The 19,343-nt window shown below is 32.4% G+C and overlaps 1 protein-coding gene across 5 annotated transcripts; it reads left to right on the forward strand.

Annotated features, from left to right (window-relative positions):
• Positions 1 to 1,985: 1,985 nt before the first annotated feature.
• Positions 1,986 to 19,273, forward strand: LOC149734329 (rho family-interacting cell polarization regulator 2-like). Of its 5 annotated transcripts, none has more exons than XM_089881896.1 (24): positions 1,986 to 3,008; positions 4,275 to 4,443; positions 5,676 to 5,807; positions 6,407 to 6,565; positions 7,084 to 7,159; positions 7,227 to 7,250; positions 7,542 to 7,644; positions 8,369 to 8,463; positions 10,910 to 10,973; positions 11,581 to 11,750; positions 12,282 to 12,368; positions 13,107 to 13,168; positions 14,169 to 14,330; positions 14,686 to 14,845; positions 15,094 to 15,234; positions 15,470 to 15,625; positions 15,932 to 15,999; positions 16,255 to 16,345; positions 16,609 to 16,735; positions 17,147 to 17,308; positions 17,608 to 17,766; positions 17,990 to 18,189; positions 18,501 to 18,678; positions 18,881 to 19,273. In XM_089881896.1, exons 1-24 carry the CDS (start codon positions 2,702 to 2,704, stop codon positions 18,988 to 18,990), a joined length of 3,162 nt encoding a protein of 1,053 aa, XP_089738022.1. In that variant the 5' UTR covers positions 1,986 to 2,701; the 3' UTR covers positions 18,991 to 19,273. The 5 variants fall into 5 exon arrangements, with proteins under 5 accessions (XP_089738022.1, XP_089738025.1, XP_089738024.1 ...); XM_089881898.1 differs by having other exon boundaries at positions 1,991 to 3,008; positions 5,673 to 5,807; positions 8,369 to 8,406; XM_089881895.1 differs by having other exon boundaries at positions 2,000 to 3,008; positions 5,673 to 5,807.
• Positions 19,274 to 19,343: the final 70 nt, after the last annotated feature.

Raw genomic sequence — 19,343 nt, forward strand, 5'->3', positions numbered from 1 at the left:
CTTTGAATACATTTGTTTTAAATAAATAGACCTACACAACTTGATGCGAGTCCATTATACATTGGGGCCTATAACTGCCACACTTAAATAGGCCTATATATAGATACTGCATCTGCCTTGTTTAGACATTATAAATTTAATAAATATTGCTACGCACTAGAATGAATCACCAACAAGTAAATTTTAAATAACTAAGTGGAAGACTGCCTGATTATGGCAACACCTTGCTAAACTATGTTAAGAGTTAAAGTTTCTCACGTAAATCGTCAGTAAAAGTCGGGTCAAACGTCGCTTTTAAAAACGCAAAAGCTTAAAAGTATATAAATACAGACTCGATAAAGGAATATCTGCCGTAGGTTAACTTTTTATTTAGATTAAATTAGTTTTTCCTGCCTAAAACTAACCCAAAAAACACATTACCAATATACGATAATAGACGAGTGGGTCACATACGATTCAAAATGGCGCGCTTCAATTGACTTCAATTCTGAACACCAGATGCGCAATCTAGTTATATATATGATATCTATGGTTATGACCAAAGTTAGTATAGACCAAGTTAGGAAACGGATTGTAAAACAACGAGTCTTGTTATCCATTGTCTCGCGTCTATGACGTCATAGTCGCCACCATTACAGAGCCCACAGCATAGCATTTTATCATTGCTGTGTGCTGTTTTTCGTTTAAATATTGCGATTTTTTTAAAAACCAAGCACTTCTGCGCGTAAAAATGGCTTTCTACTAATGGTATATGTTATCACAATAATAAACCTCACAAAAATAATCAACTTTTATTGAACACTCAATCGATTAAAGAGTAAAAAAAACAGAAAATATCAAGTTTACTAACCAAAAACATAAATAAAGAACATGTTTAAAATATAAAAATACAAACAAAAACGCATAACATTACCATAAACTGGTGTATCTAGCTGCAGTTTTGCATGCAAATTGCGGTGATTTTACTTTTTGGCTCACAAATTTAACACGTATACCCGGTAACGAAACTTAAGGTATCTTTGTAAAATTTGCCTATTATCGAAGTGACATTGAGGAAAACAATACTGAGTTACTATTTTTGTTCCTTTGCTTGAATTAGTAAGCTACCTTTTTTGCGTTCCGGGTCTTTATGAAATCGGAAAACGCGAATATCTTATCAGCTAGTACTTAAGCAGTTGGGAGCTGCATGCCCACTCATGTTGGATTATAAATGTAGTAAAGAATGGCTCTGTAGATTCGTAGGTATGATCATATACTATTATGTAAACTAAGCTGATTGCTGCTAATCTTAATCCACAACGTAAAGTACCCTGTTAAACCACACTGTACGCCGAAAACCAGTCAAAATACTAATTTACTCCACATTAATTCCTAGATTTAATATTATATAACAAGATTTATATAAGAAATTATATTTTAAATGTTAAAACAACCGCTATACGTGTTTTCTAGCTTTGTATTGCTTACAAGAACCAAATAAACATACGTCGACCATGCATTTGTATAGGCGATTCACGCTCTGTGGGCTCCGTAATGGCGGACACGAGCGCCGTTTCCTAACTTGGTCTATACTAACTTTGGTTATGACCAGAGCCATAGAAATAGCGCCATAGAAATACGCCTCTGGTTATGACTGTCATCGCCCCTTTAACATTGTCGTACAGTGGCGTTAGAGAGCTAATCGCCGCCGGGTGTATTTCAGTTGCGTCTGTTGGCTGTTCACGATTTTTCTGTTGCTGTTAATTCGTGTTCTGTTCACATATATGGTTAGTGGTGGTATAGTTAGTATACTAAATATAGTAATGTTACTTGGTAGTAGTGGTATAATTTCAGCTTTCTGCTACAATTAGTTTTGTGTATGTAAACAAAAGTCAAAAAGGTATACTAAAAGTCATTTATTTATTGTTTGAACATCTATATATGAAATGTTGGTGAAGTTATTTTCTAATTTAGTATTTGTTGCGGCATTGCATGACTAGTTTTTTGTGTGTTATAATATTTATCATAAAACCTAAATTTGCATATACAGTTAAAATGTTTCATTGTTTTTCATTATATGTTTACTATTTAATCATGTATAATTTTAAATTATAGTATCCCCCAATGCGTAAAGTCAGAAAAATGCTCTGTGTGTTATCATAGTACAAAGTTTGATTGCTTCCTCATAATAGGAAGTAGTTGGTCACAATTGCTCGTTTATGTATGGGAGCCTTCTGTTTGTTGTAGGGTTGCAGGTGGAATGTTCTGTTTGTAAGGAAATAGTCGCGATTGTGACATTTAAACCAGATCTTATCTTAATATCACAAATCTTAAGACTTATTTAAAACATTTGTGCAGTTTAAATCATTAAATCGTTGTTTATTCGTTAATATTAGAATTTATTCAAATTATCGGTGCATTTTAAAAGTTTAAATATGTACGAGTGTTAGTAATACAAGAATTTATCAATATAATGTAGGCTATATTATACTATATTACTATGGATTGTGTTTTGTTTTATTTCTTTATATTTGTAGCCTATTTGATTTGATCCCTCCAAAGTAGATGTATACAAGTCGTAATGACTCATATATGGCATAATAACTTTATTATTGTAGAACGAATTTATTTGACAATTTCCAAATTTATTTTGATGTTTGATGATTCCCGAATTTATTTTTTAAATCCTCAGCGATAACAGTGTTAAATACATGGGCTTCAAATGGCTAATATAGGTAGAAAAAAGCACAGTGGACAGAAGAAACTAAATGGTGGAATACAATTTGATGAAATGTACCCACCTGGAAATATATTCCATTCTCCATCTCATGATTTCTCTGTGAAGAAAAAATCGAGCAAAAAGAAATCAAAGCCAGGGGTTTCAGATAAACAACTTGACTTGTATAACAAGATTGAAATATCCGGACCAACTCCTAGCTCCCCTACACACGATTCAGCCACCAGAACTACTTTACCATCAACTTCTACTGACCCTGAATCACCTAATGCAAACCCAAGGCACAACCAAGGTGAGTATTTTACTATTAATACCAGTTGTAAGATACTGTGTAATATTCTATATATACCTATAAAATAAACTATTTTTAATAGGCTCTGTGCCTTTAGCTGTATTGGGCTGAACCAAGGTGAATATATTCTGTAACGCTAATGTCTTATTCTTTAATAATTTCTACTGTAATGTAATGTACACACAACTGAGGTGTCTATTTTACTACTAATTGTACCAAGTAATTCTATTCTATGTGGGCAAGGACATAGGATTTAGGCTGGACTTGGCCCATTATCCCAAAGCCCAGATTAGATACTATGTGATGCAGATACTAAAGCATCACTAATTAGATAGGCCTACTTTGTAATAACTTATCTGTAATTCTATTTCTAATCAACGATTTTCTAAAAGCTCTGTGCTTTAATATCCGTATTCATTCAGTAACAAATAGTATAAATAGTTTTAGATTTTTTAACCAATGCTTTTCTACCTAAAGTCCACCACTCTATCTGAACTAAATTTATAGGAACTTAAATTTTTAGAGGAACTGTAAAATTACCATACAATTGGTTTGGAAAAACCCTGTTCGGTTACCCTTTTGTTTGGTTTCTAGACCCCACTATTGTATGTGAAGTACGTGCTGCTTAAGTTTCCATCTATTAACACTAGACGCAAGTGCAGCTGTTGCATGAATAATGCATTCTATTTTAGGCAGACTGCACTGTTGCTCAGAAGCAGCTTATGTCAGTAAACATATCCCAATGCCCACGAATGTTATAAGATTATTTCTGTAATCCAATAACACTCAATGTTGCCACATGAATGATTCTAATCTTTAGTTTAATGCATTTAAACAGATGTTTGCAGTGGAAGCATCATGTGAGGGTATAGCTGTAGCTATATTTAACAGGTTTCAGGAAAAATTGTAGTCAGACTGTCATAGGCGTACAGCAGACTTTTCTAGCAAGTTTTGTGCTTATTTTAAAAAGAACTTTCATTATTTACTTACTGAATGCATCCAGTTGAGGAAATTTTAGTAACAAAGTGTTATTTGTTAGATTATGTTCAATTTAGTTTTGTGTCATTTGTGTTGCCAGGTTCCAGGTTCCAGAATTGTATATACCTTTTAAATTGCTAATGTCAATAATAATATTAATATATTGGCTATATATATATACTATTTTCATTTTGTGGAAGTGGTTTTAAACCCTTTGCCAATGCAATGCCACCATTTTATTTCTAATTTGTTTAAACTTTAATTACTAAAACTCACTTTTATCTTTAGACACTCGGCCTTGCTCTGAGCTGGACGAAATTGCTGATTCAGCATTTTCAGGACATGTTAAAAACGCAAAGCCATTCCCAAATAAATACGGTTCAGAAGCGAGCAGTCAAGCCTCATCACAAGCTTTGTCGAATTCAAATTCCGTCGATGAAAATTACGCAATACCACAGTAAGTGTCGATTTGTTTTGGGGTTTTTAGAAAAGTTTGTGTTTTTGTGTTTTTTGATTTAAAAATAAAAACATGTATTGTATGAACACAGTAATTCTGTCACAATAAGTTTTAATATGGTTGTTGTGAGTTAAAAAAGTTTGTGTATTTGAGCTTGTATTGTATGAATAGGCTACTGTTACTATTTGACATTTTGAATATGCTTTTTCTTATTTATGAGCATTGTTACTATTCTGCAGTAAATTTGAGTAAGGTGTTTTTTAAAGAAGTTTATGTTTATGTATTTGGTGCTTTTAGAAATCTAGCTATACTGTAAAAGGTTTTGATTATTTCAGTGACCCCTTTATCTAACTACGAGCCTATAATGTTAAAAATTATTAAATTTTCCATGCTATTATTCTTATATTCATGAAGTAATGGGGTTTGTAAAAGTAGGTTAATATGTATAAAGTAATGTCTCTACGACTCTACCCACACTAAAGCTTCTGGGTAAAAATTATACAGGTTATTAGTTTAATATTATGTTATTATAGCAGCTAGAATAGAAGGCAAACTGTATCAAAGTAAAAAGAGAGTAATTCATAGTGGCTGGTTTCATTTAAAACTCATGTAATTTAAAACCAACCCTCCATTATAGCTTTCCCTCTATTTGTGATGTCTGTAATCCCTATGCTAATGCATTGCATGGTGGTTGAGTGTTAGTGGATGGGATTAACCCATTTATTAGCACTTGTACCGTTTACTTGACTGTAAACCCCCATCAATCATAGCATGTGGTGAATTTATTGCAAACTACTCTGTAATTGACCTATACAGCTTCACAGTAGGATTATTTGTTTATAGTGCTTTAAAAAGTTCACTGTTTTCTATAAACCTGACTGCAAGTTATAATATTGTATTTATTGCACAGTAAACAAAGGCATTGAAGTTGTTTAATTACAAATTTACAATATTCAACTACACAGTATGTTTATTCATTTATACTGCTTTAAAAAGTGCACAAAGTTTTTGGCTTGGCTTGGCTTGCTTGCCCTGCCAACTTAGGCTTGGTATCTAACTGCCTATGATAATAAAGTATTTAACTATTTATAGTTGTTTTAACCAAACTCAGTGAATTTTTACAATTTATTGTTTTAACATGGTGGATTTTTAACTTGGTGAATTCCTACACTTTTTATTGCATGCGTTTAACTCCATTCTAACCCCATGCTTTGGCTGCATATTAACAGCAGTACTAGCGCTCCATTTATGGTCCCATCTCAACGCTCCCCACCACTAGCCTGTGTAAGCACGTTGCCTCCCCATTCATCTCTAACCCGATCCTTCTCCGTTTCTCTACGAAGCAACGGCGAACAAAATTCTCGGTAAAATGTCTAGAACCTATGCCTAGTGACCACGCTTATTTTCTTCAACTATATGTAATTTTTTTATCTGTATGTGTGTTTTAACAACTGTTGTTTTGTCGCTATATCCTGTCTTTTCATTATCCATTTTGTAAAAACCTAGTTGTAGGGACCCATTGTTTCGTTTAAAATATATTTAAATCTTCGCCAGCGTAATCGAAGAGACAAATAGAGTTATTATTATTATAAAACAAAGAGTAAAATAAAGCAGCGCATGTGTAATGGTTTGGGTTTTGATGGCATTCTAATAAGATTTTCTGTGTTTTGTGGCATATTTGTTAGGGCATGCTAATCTAATCATAAAAGTAGGCTACCCTGTACAGCTTTTCCGCTTACAAGTGACACTGAACAGTGAAGATTCTACTATAAGGCTATAGCACTTTATTCTGCATGCGACCATGTAGGATTTCACTTTATTTCCCCAACACCTTGTCCTAGTCTGCCGAACTTAAAATAAGATTTTTCCAAAATTTGCAATATAGACTTCACAAATTATCTGCTCTTTCAAAGCTCCTTTTCTCTAATTTTTAACACCCCCTCCTCCTCAAAATCTCCACTAGTCGTAAACGAAGCGGTTTATTCACTCGTCGTAGCAACACATTAACCTCGGCATCAACTTCATCTCTTCGATCTTCCTCCACCTCTTCCATGATGGAGGTGAAGACACCATCACCATCCAGGTTCCTCACTATGTACCACGCTGTGAGGAAGGGAATCAGGTGGGTTTTGACTATGTAATTTTGATGTGGATGTATTTAGATTTTAGACCACTGTTTAGTTTGCTAAGGGGGTCAGGTGATAATAAGATGCACATATTTTAAATTTAATGTTAGAAGTATGTGCACCACTGTATAATTTGTTTTTTATTCTGTGTGTATAAGGTCTTTGTCAAGGAACTGGGCTTTAGAAAATGTTATGTTTGTAGAACTTTAGGTGTTGGTTTGGTTGGGTAACGTGCTAGTGGCTAACTATGCTCTATAACGTCCCCTTACTCTATGCGTAACCTCATCCATATAGAATGTAAGATTAGATAAGTGGTTAGTAACTATTCACAGCCTCACAGGCATTTAAATGGGTATGTCAAAACCTTGGTACACATGTCGTTGTGAAATTGACACTGGTCTATCTGCTATTTGGTAATTTTATAAGTCTATGCTTTAATGTGGTTATTGTACAACATTGTACTAATTAAATTAGTTACGATTTTATATTTGATTTATTACCCTCTTTATTACAGTGAGCATGTATCAGTAAACACAGCCGAGCTAAATGTATTGCAAGTAAAGCAACGAGAAACCGGTAATTTTAATGCAGTAAGTGACAATCATTTATGCATGAACCTATATTTACTAATTTATTTATTTTGCTTTATATTTTCAGGCACAAAGCTACGGTGCAGACAAGGTTAGTTATGTACTTGTGTTGTAGTATTCTCATGATGACAAGTATATTGACCTTTTAATAAAATAAATAGAAATCATATTTAAATTCAATTCAGTATGATTTTTAAAACTGTGAATAATGTAGCATATTGAAACAATTTTAATTAGATGTATAAAGGTATATAAAGTTATTTTAGCTTTAATTTGCTTTATCTTATAGTATTTAGTTATAGTTTTATTTGCATTATATTTTGTCTCAAAATTTGCAACAAACCGATTTTTTCCAATATAATATTCTACATTGAAACTCCAGCAAATCAAGCACTTAGAGAGAGTTATAAAAAAGCTACAATATTTACAAACACAAATTGATGAAATACATGAAGCTTATACATTACAACAAAGATATAGAGAAGGTAGGATGAATACCAACTTACAATATAGTGGACATCTCTGTGTTTTGGATTTTTATAATAAATAACTAGGCTCCATGGTGGCACATGGTAGGACATATAAGACTTGTAAAGTAGCTGCAATATTACCATTATGACTAAGTTTGATACATTTTGACTTTACTACTTTATACTACTTACAATCTTATACCATTGTAATGTATTTTGTGTAAATCTATCTTTTGATTCGTATAACTAAATAACTAAGCAATACTTGGCTTATATAATTCAGGTCCCCTGGTGCCACACAGTAGGGTCTCACTCCAATGTAATATTATTTTTTTAAAACTATATTGTTAAAGTCTTAGAACGCGGCAGTATGGTACACTTGGGATTTAATCTGATTTGGCCAATTACCCCAACTGTGTTGAAATGCAATTTTGTCATTTTCTCCAAGTTTGTTTCAATTAGACTTATGTTCCACACAATGCTATTTATACGCAATAAGTTCTTCAGTGTGGCAATAATGCATTGCTCAGTTTGTAGCATAGTAAGCTATCTCAATGTAGGGCATCAGCCATATAGATTGGTGCATCTAAAATGTTTTGGATAATGGGCCAAATCTAGCCAAAATTTCTTTTTCATCATAAGGACCTCACCCAAACACAAGGACCCCCCGTTCTTAACAAGGACCTCACCCATATAGAACATATTAGTAGTCCATGTAATAAAACCATCATAACCACAGGTGCTTTCAAGTTAAAGTCGGCAATTGGATCTTCACGTGTGAGTTCCCGATCCTCTATGATGGGGATTAAGTCTGACCTCAATAGATGCTCAGAGGTGTGCATGTGGTGGATTAATAACTGGTGTATTACTTAATATATGGGTGTTTAGGGCTTATAATAAAGTAATAGCGCACTTAACATGTGTTTAGGCTTATATTTGAGTAATCGCATACATAACATGTTTAGAAGTTAAATGTATATATAACTTATTTTAATATATGAATGTTTAGGGCTTAAGTACAGTTCATGTTTTGTAGGCTATGGAAGTTAAAATGCATAACTTATATTAATATATATGGGTGTTTAGGCTTATAATTAAGTAATAGCACACATTACATAACTTGTTAGGTCTTTTTACAGGTAAAACGTATAAGTTATATTAATATATTAGTGCTTCTAGTACATAACATATTACGATGGGCTTTCTTTTGTTAAAATGTATAACTTATATTAATTTATGGGTGCCTGTAATAAACCAATAGCAAACATATTATTATGATGTGCCAGAACAGCCAATTTTACTTGTAAAATATAAAATGTAGAACTTATAACTTGCAATAGATTAATACTTATAAAAAAAGAATGTCCTACAAAGCTTACATAACATGCTGTAAGAAAATGCCTTAATTTTACCTGTAACGTGTAAAAGTTTAACTTAAATTATTTGCTATTGCTATTGGGCATTTTAGATATTTTATTTAAGTGTTTTGAAACAAAAAAGTTTTATAAAAACAATGTTAAAAGTTTTCTAAAATTTAATTTTTTTGTAACATATATTTTATGAAGATTCTCTGAATAAATATGTTATAAGTTTTCTATGTCAATTCAGAAGCCATCCATTATAAAGAGCAAATAACGGAAGGGTAACAATAACAACGAGTAGTTAAACATTCCTTGCTTGCATAGTTTAACTTAATTGCTTCAATATTTAACTCAAACTAATTAGATGTGTGTTTAAACACAGCTTGGTGCAACTTCCTTTCTACTTTGCTTGTTTAATTACAAATTCTAATTAACCAGATTTCCTAATTAAACCCAAATTAGCTGCAACATTAGGACTATGTAATTGGCTCCTTAAACTAGTGGTTTACAGAACGTTTATCATCTGTACACTGTACCACAAAATCTTTATTTACTTGCAGACAGTGGCTTACCACACATTATATAATATTAACTGTTCAAATAGTTATGTTGTAGTAAAATGAAAATGTATTTTTATCTTATTTATGGGCTATGTTATGTCAAAGCTGCACTGTTAGAGTGGTTTTCCATTTTTTTTAATAGTTCGCACAGAGTAACAATTAGTTTCTTTATAACAAAATTCTGTAACCATCATTAAGAGTAGAAAATTAAAAACACAATATAATATAGTAGGGTGGGAAAAGATGAGACACCTTTTTATTCTATTTTCACGTCCCATTTGGTAGTAAAAAAGAATATTCAAAGAATTATAAAACCCTATCCTCACAACTCCCATAGACCGTTGTTCATTGTTTAAAACACGATCAGAATATTTAGATAAAATGTGCTAAAGGTGTCCCATCTTCCCCCACCCTATTTCAACTTTTATTAAAACATTGAAATTTTCTTTCAAATTACATCTTCCTATTAGATTACATTTTCTTCAATCGATATGAATTCCTTGAGGAAAAATCCTAATTGGCATTTAATCCATTCAATAACCTTGGCTTTGTAATTTGCATTGATTAACTACTGAATGCCTGGCTATGTATTACTTTGGAAGGAATTTTTTTACTGAATGACTCCATAATCAGACACACAATGTATAGCAGAATTTTATCAAGCGTTTTTTCTTATTAATTGTAGTAATAAATACTTCTGTGCAGTATTTCTTTATTAAAAACTTTGTTAGCCATAATTACGGCCATGATTTTAATGTTTTTAATACTATTTTGATACATCATTGGACAAATGTAATCTAGGGCCTATCCCACACAGTGACCAGCTTTGAACTAATGTAATAATATAACATGGTGGCGATGGTGGCAAGCCTAATTGCTTGGTAATGCTAACATTTCATTGAATCTATGGCTTTATCTTAGCTTTAACTTACATTTTGTAAACCTTTGAAGAATTTTGTATATTTTACACCAAAAACCCCAGTGTTCCATAAACATCTTTTATTTCTCAACAAAATAGTAATTTTACTGCTAGGAATCACATTTTAATAGTTTCGCCTTTTGTAGTATTTTGTATATTTTATAACAAAAACCACAATATTTCACAAACATGCTTTTATTTCTTAACAAAACAGCAATTTTACTGCTAGGAATAAAACTTTAATAGTTTGCCCCAAGGGTGTAATGTGTTGGGTGGTATTATATGACAAGTTGTATCTTATTTCTACCATGGACACCTCATTTACAGCATAATTGCCGTCATATACTCCCCCATGTTAGTCACAGAAATTATACAGCTTTGTAATCCAATGCATTCTACCCTACCACCCCTGCAATAAATAACATGTTATGATGTTTTAGACACTCTGCACACTGGAACAGGAACTAACAGCTTTGCTGGGGAGATTCCATATTGAAATGAAAGGTTAGAACTTATAAAATATGATTCCATCATTTGTACGATGTCTTGGTATTTATTTTGGGCCATTTCTTAAAATTTTGAAGAAATTGTTAAAAGTTTTTCAGTTTTTCTTTACCTAGTTATGCTACTAAATTTTTTAAGCCAGTTACATATAGATGCATGTATGTCCCTTTTTTAAATTATCTACAAATATACTTATTAGTTTTATAACCTCATAAATAGTTACGTTGTTACATACACGTAATATAAAGCATGCTAAATTGATTAAATTGGTTTTCACTTCATCATTGTAGTGATAACTGTTGTTATTTATATTTATTTTAGTAAAAAGTTATTCCAAGTTTGTTATTTGGTTTCTAAAATATGAACCTTTCACATAACAGTCAATATCACTGTAAATTGTTTACAAAAAAATTCTATTTTATTTAAAATTTACTACAAGTTTAAATATTTAGTATGTAGTAATGTAGTATAATCTTTTTACATAAGATTCAATATTGTGGTAAATTATTTCAAACAATAAAGTTTCCCACACTCCTAATATGATGTCACAATGTGGCTTGTTACTCATCACATATTTGCGCTCCCATGAGAAATTTCAACATCGCAGGTTTACTTGGCTTCGCTCGGCTACGTAGTGGTGACCATTATGAGGTCATCATTCGCTACGGTAACCAGAAATGGAAGATGAAAGGCTCGGTCAAATCTGCGTTCGACCAAACTTGGGATTCAATGGAAAAATCGATGCAGCCTTTGCTGAGCGATCTCATTAATATTAAAGTAATTATTAAGTTACCTAATATGTTTGGGTTTTTGGGTGAAGTACTTTGGTCAATGTATGCATAAGATTTTAGCCAGAATTTGCCTTTAAAAAAACTCTATGAAAAAATCGATACCATGAAAAAGTCCATACAACCTCTGCTCAGTGATCTCATTAATATTAAAGTAATTATTAAATTATGTATTTGGGATTTTGGGTGAGGTGCTATTGTCAATCTATACATGAGATTAAAAAAAAACAATGTTAATCTAACTGCCCAGGTATTAACAATCTTTATTTTAAACGGTGTCACTAAAACAAGTAATTTTGCAGGTATTATTAAATATTACTGGTATTATTAAAGACATATGAAATGTTTAACTTCGGTTTAGGGGTCTTATTAACATTAAAGTAAATTTTAAACTAATTTAGTTCAAATGTTCTAAAGAAGTGCAGAAAATGATTGATGTAGTGCAGAATATTACACTCTTTAGAACAAAATTAAACCCATAGGAACTCAACCACAAATGTGAAACTGTTCATATATTTAGGTAACAGAGGTAAAAATACTTGGAAAACATTCACTTGTTGGAAATGTATCGTGTGAAACTAAAGACCTTTTCAAAGTTGACCCTCAGGTAGTATATTGGTTGGCTTGTACAACATACTCCATAAAATTACCACTTACACTAGTATACAAAAAACACTGTATATTTATCTGACAGTTATAGTTGCAGTTTTATAAAGTCTAATGTACTTTATACATTTAGCATTTATTGGTTTTCTTAAAATCTATCATAAACTGCCCAATATTAAAACACCCATTTAGAAGATAGTGTTTAATTTTTGCTTTTTAAAAGTTTTTGAGAAATTTTAAATTTTTAAACAAAATTTACCTTGAAAATAAATTGAAAACTAGTATTCCACAAAATTGCAGTTTTTGCTTTTAAATTTTAATTCATTTAAAATAAAATACTAGGCAAACCAGATATCATGAGAAAACGTTTATTTTATTTGTGTAGTTTGGCATTTATATGTGGAAGTCATTGTCATGTGTTGACATTTATTGTTTTGTCATAATATGAGTCATTGTTTTCTAACAATGGTGATGACAGATAACTATTAGTCAGTGATTATGCTTCTTTATGATGTCATAATTGTATTATTCATGAATTAAACAATAATTATTATGTAATGTTTAATAATCAGTATAAAAATTGGTTATTGGTTATTGGTTATTAGTAAACTACAAACATTCGAAAAATTAAGAAAAAACGAAACCCCACAACACCCAAAGACCATTATTTAAAACACGATCAAGATATTTGGATATTGTGAAATTAATTTCTGTTTTATAACATTTATATGTCTTACAGAATCTGCTTGTTGATTTAAATGATCTGGCAACACTGAAGTTAAGTCTTCAAATAACTTGGAGGTAATTAACCAATCAGAGGAGTCTAATTTCCTTCCAGTGTTTCCTAAATAAATCCGGTGTTTTCATAAAAAATTAACATTCAGAAACTAAATTCTAGTGTACTACAGAGAGATCTCAGGATTTTTCAAAAGCTTTAATCAGAATTAAAAGGCAGTCAGATCCAAACTACGGTATATATAAATATTTACCCGCAAAGTAACATACATGGTCACACGAATGCGGATACGAGGTGTATGAAACAGAACACCCATCCATTCACGCGAGGATAAAACAAGTTAACATTCATTTATTCATATATGCTTCAAAAATTAACCACAAAAATAAAAACAGTTAAATTTGTACTATCTACATTAATATTTTACCTTGTTTAAAATAACCCCTCCTTTGTTGTCAGCTGTCAATCAAACTTATGAATCATTGATTATATTCTGTCCCCCTAATTAGGTTATTGATGTCCTAACTAATTAACCGTAATAAATATCGACTTTGAACTTGTTTGACCTGACACTATCGATTGGGGTATTGTTGTGTTTTCAAATATTTTCCCAGTAAAATTTATTATAATATTCCATTGTTGTTGCTGTTATGCATAATGTAAAATGAAAAAATAGTAATAACATAAAACTGAACACCAGTGTTATAACCACTGTCGCCCCGCCACATAAAGGAAGTTACATCTATTTAGTATTTATTTATGTTCACTGTATTACACAGTATCAGTGTCAAGAATTAATGCCGATTATTTTAAACAATGTTAATTCATCAGTCATAGTCTATTTGGCATCATCAGGTTAATGATATAACAAACCAATTAAATTAAACAGGTTCAAAACCACATATTAAAACAAAAAGTCAAAAGAGCCTACTAATACATTACATAATACCTGGTAGCAACTGTAGCTGGATATGGCAATACCCAGACTTGACTGCTTAACCGTATTTATTTACCTATGTATCACCATATATATGACATTACAATATCCATTATTTATCATCACAGTCCATTCGACGGGTACGAGATGACACCAAGTGGTGGAAGTTCGTTTGCTTCAAATTCTCGTCTTCGATCGAAATCTGTGATCGAGCGACCGTCCTCTTCTCTAGCGTCACCACGGAACCGATTGTCGACCGCGTTTACTCGTCCAATGTCGGTTATTTATCAGTAAGTGACAATTGTCATGTTTAAGTCGTTGATATAATAATGTGGGGATGACGAGACACCTTTAGTGCGTGATATCCAGCTATTCTAATCTGTTTTAAACAACTAACAATGGTCCATGGGAGTCGTGATGATGCAGTTTTATAATTCTTTGAATTTTCTTTGTTTACTACCGAATGGGCGAGTTGCTGATTCTGTTTTGTTCATAACTATTACCTTCTCTTTGTGATTTCTTAAATTATCTTTGTTACAATATTCAAAGAAATAACAAAATTTATGGTACCATATAAACATATATCTTCTTAATTAACAATTTTTATTAAAATTGTTGCTTTTAACTTTTCCAACCCATGACCAGGTCATCAGCTAATTCAAATTCAAACAACAACCATCGACCAATCACATCGCAGAACAGTTTGAATGGACCAATCAGAATCTCAGAACCTCTAAAACATTACCCAATAGCAGAAGATTCTTCAAGTACTGATGAAAATCGGAACAAAAAATCAAACCAGGCTGTAAGTGTTGGTATGGTTAGTTTCTTGGATGGTAAAAGCTTGGAATCATTAAGCTTCAATGTCAGACTTGGTCCAAAAGCTTAAGACGTCAACTAGGAGATAGCATGCGAGAATAGGCTCCTCTTTAAAATGCCGCTTATCGAAATTATACAAAACAAATTGTTTGCGACCTACCGTTTAAAAAGCTGTTTTTATGCCACAGATTAAGATTGTACAATTCAAATATAATAATTAAGCTTTCCCAACAGGACAACGATGATGTCTTCCCCCACTCCAAAGAAGAAGAAGCTTTCCTCGCTGCCATTTCTCGCAATGTTAAACGAACACTAGAGGGCAATGTGGAGACACCACTGTCGCCCCCTGTTCCTGTACCTGAAGTTATAATAACGGTAACTATATTGAAAAGTCTGATTTTTATTCATTTATAATCATGTATATATAGGTGGTCTGTGTCTCTCTTCTATTTGCCCGTTCCATTTGGTAGTAACAAAAAACATTCAAAGAATTATAAAACTGTATAACCATGTTAACGACTCCTGTAGACTGTTGTTAAAAAATAAATTGGTATTATAGACCAGCAGAAATATGTGTCATGTTTTTTAAATATGATTTTTATGTTAACAGCCGAAGAAACAAGCAAGCTACCACGAACGTTGCATCAGTAAAGCGTTAATCACCGTGGCAACCAACGTTAACTTTGCTATGGATGATTATCGAGGTCGTTACGATGACCTACGACACCTAGAGGATGTTTTGATCAGGCTACTATCGACACTGAAGGTGGGGTTTTAGGGATGTTTGTAGTTCTGTGTTCAATAGAATTGTATAGTTTTATGTACACTAAATTGATATATAGTACTGTGGGGTAAGATGGGACATCTTAACGCCTAAATCCCATATTTCCCGTTTAGGTTTTGAACAATTTATGACCGAGTCGTTAGGTTACAGTTTTATAATACTTTAAATGTTCTTTTTTTACTACCAAATAGGACGAGAAAAAGAATGAAAAAGTGTCCTATCTTTCCCACCCTACTATACATTATTAATCAAATAATATATTAATAATATAAACCTCATTATCACCAGAAAAAGCAAAAAGACGTTAAAACTGATGGTTTTCAAGTCGTTTCTTCAGATGAGGAAGAGAGTAAAGGGTAAGTTGGTGTCTTCGGATAAGTTTGTCGATTTTGTTAATTTATATTTTGCTAACCTTGTTTGTCGTTAACTTTATTTAAAATTAGTAAAAAAAATATTTTGTTTTTCCCTGAAAAAATGTTCTGTTCAACTGGATTTGTAAAATAAAATATATTATAGAAATAAGTTATACATATTTCAGTTTATTTCTACAGTTTTACTTTCTAATATATAAATATTGTTACTATTAATCCCAAAAACTATTCCATGAACAGCGATGCTGACAAACCAATTTATACGACGGGTAAACTAATCGCTGACGAAGCTTTGATACCTCATTTGGAACTTGTTGAATACTTATTAAAGGTGGAAGAATTTATAATAATTTGTTTAATTGTAGTAAATACCAATATTTTATTTTGTTTCATAATAGTGCTGGTTGTTCTATGTTAACATATTTAATTTGATGTGTCTTGAAACCTGGTTTAGTTTCTTTGGTTTATAAGTAAAAAAACAGTTTGAAAAATATGAAATCAAATTTTTCATAGGATCTCAAATAAATGGTTTTTTCCCCCTTTTTTAATAGATTGTTAAAGAAAATTCTTGCTAATGCATGTTTTTATATAAAGGATCTTGGACACTTCGGACCTCTTAAAGTCAAAGAGATTCTTGCGTTAGATAAGTTGAATAGACAGTGTGATGTCATAGAGAAGTTGTTAGATATCGGAACATCAGATGATGATGTCATAATTGAAGGTAAGGTTTAAATATAAATATTTCAAATTTATTTTTAATGTATAACTCATTTTTCCAAAGAATAAATGTGGCTTACTTATCTTTATTTATAACTTGTTAAAGCAAAGCAGTGACAGTCATTACATCACATGTGTTCTGTTTTAAACACCTCGTGCTTACCAGTTATCGCCTATGTAACTTTGTGGATCAAACTTCTGTAAAGTGTAAGGTTTCATGGCACGTCATGTCAGGGTCTATAGGATATAGACCAGAGTTGGCTCATTACCTAATATACTTCTTTGTAAATTTTAGACCATACATTAGGTTTGAAACTTAGAATTTGAAGAGTTAGAATACAGATTTTTTTATAGGGATTTGGGCCAGAGATTGCTTTTATATTATACCTTTCACTTATTTTAATTTCTGTTCTAGAATTTGAAGAGTTAGAAGACCGTCGTGATTTGTTTGAGATGTGGCGATCCTGTTGTGATGGAAGGACAGCGTTGTGCGTCAGTGTTCGAACTTTGAGGTTGGAATTAAAGTCGGAACATGGGAGGGAAGTCCGTACAAAACATACAGATGTGGTGGATATAGGTGGGTGTGTGATTGTGCTGTTGTTATTATTTATTATTAGCATGAACTTACCTTTTGAGCTCCTCTAGTACTGCTATGCATTCTATACTACTGTTTATAGCTCTTTAGTACTGTTAGCCTTTATCAAGGTTTTACCCAACATCAATTTTATATAAACTTACATACTATTATATTCTAGGTTGTTCTATGTAATAAATAGTAAATAATAAAACTCTGTCTTGCACACATCATCGATCCATGCTTCTACTATTATATGTGTATGAGTATGTTTCATTCAACCACTCTCTTGTGCCATCTAGTGTTCCCCGAGCTCGTGAAACGAATATTCGGGCGACCTGATTTATCGGACATTGAAACTAAAACGGTGACATTGTTTCACGTGATCGATTACGTCAATGAAGCATCGGACAGCGTGCATGAGGACTTTGGGAAGCTCGTGGACAAGCTTGCTCTTGAATGTAGGTTCAGGTTAATTTATATTTGATGTGTTAAGAGCTATTTTATAAAATAAGCAAACATTTAATGGCAAGATACTGTGAGAATACCTGAAGTGCATTTTTTGTGTAATGACAGAATTTTATAAAAGCTAATTCAGAAACCAAATGCAATATGCCTGGTGGAAAGAGACAGTTTGTCCGCCGCTGCAGCATAGTTAAATCTAATCTACATTTTCGTCCACAGTGTTTATTACCACCACGTTATCAAGTAGTAATCGTGATCTTGTGTTGGTCGCCATCAAACGATTAAGTTCGTTACTTGCGTTACGTCTCAGTAACTTGAGGGCCCTGTCGCACCTCGTGCTCGATGCTGACACTATGATACGATCAGCAGCTGCTGCCCATATTAAACATATAGCTACTGAAGAACCAATGAAAGAAAAGGTTTGGTTGTTTGGTTTCAACTAGGGGTTCTTAATGTGAGCAAAACTTGTGAATTTATAACAGAATAAATGAAAAGTTTCATTTTAGTATTTTTTGTTTGTTTATGAAAAAATAATTGATTTAACCTCTCGTGGCTGGAAAAAGCTAATTGTGTAGCTGACAATTTAATATAACTATAAAACTTTTACCCTTAGGAAGGAGTACATTTTCCTCCTTTTTTAATGTATTGTATTGGCAATTTAATTTTGTCAACCCTTATATTATCATAACTAATGGATAAAACTTTAAATATAACTTTCAACTCAATACAGGCTTTAGTCTCATACGCTGAGCTCCTTGAAAGCCCCCAGAAACGAGACCGACAGTGCGCATGTATAGCATTGGGATTCATGAAAGAAAAGAAATGCATTCCACAAATGGCTTATCTTTTTACCTGCGATCCTGAGAAGGAAGTTAGAGAAGCGGCTTCAACTGTTTTGCTTTCATTAGGTTTGTTAACTTTGTATTTAAAAGAATAAATGTAACTTGCTTTATCCTCGCGTGACCCGAAATGACGGTCATTATAACTTGGGTGTTCATACAACTCGTGCCAGCTTACGAGTTACCATGTATGTTACTTTGTGGGTGATTATTTTTTCAGTTTTGTTTTGTAAGAAAGATGTAACTGGGATGTAACAATGTCCATTATTAGGTGAAGAAGGTGAAAAAGCTCGTGAAGCTGCGTCTTCCACTTTACTAATGCAAACCATGACTCAACAAGTTTCAATATCCAATCCTGCGAGGATGGGAACTGCGCTGTGATTACGTCAAAATATTTACCTTCCAAAATGACTTTATCATATTTTTGCTTTCTTGCCTTATATTTGCTAACTGTTAATGAAGTATGTGGACTTTGTTTTGAATCTAACATCACAGATTATGTTTTTGCCACACTGTAGGTGTTCGAAGTCATATATATTTGTCAATTAAATAGTGTAAGCAATAATTACGAAACATTTTTTAAAATGAAATGTCTTTTTCGTATTGCAAGCTTTTGTTTCCTAACCTGCATGCCAATATGCACAAAGAAAAATAATCATAGTAATTATGTGGTGTTTCTTATGTCTCCTAAAGCTGTTACACAAAAATTCAGTTGTTTATGGCAGTCTCGATAG

Source organism: Ciona robusta, chromosome 7 (assembly GCF_009617815.1).
Source record: "Ciona robusta chromosome 7, ASM961781v2".
Lineage (NCBI taxonomy): Eukaryota > Metazoa > Chordata > Ascidiacea > Phlebobranchia > Cionidae > Ciona > Ciona robusta.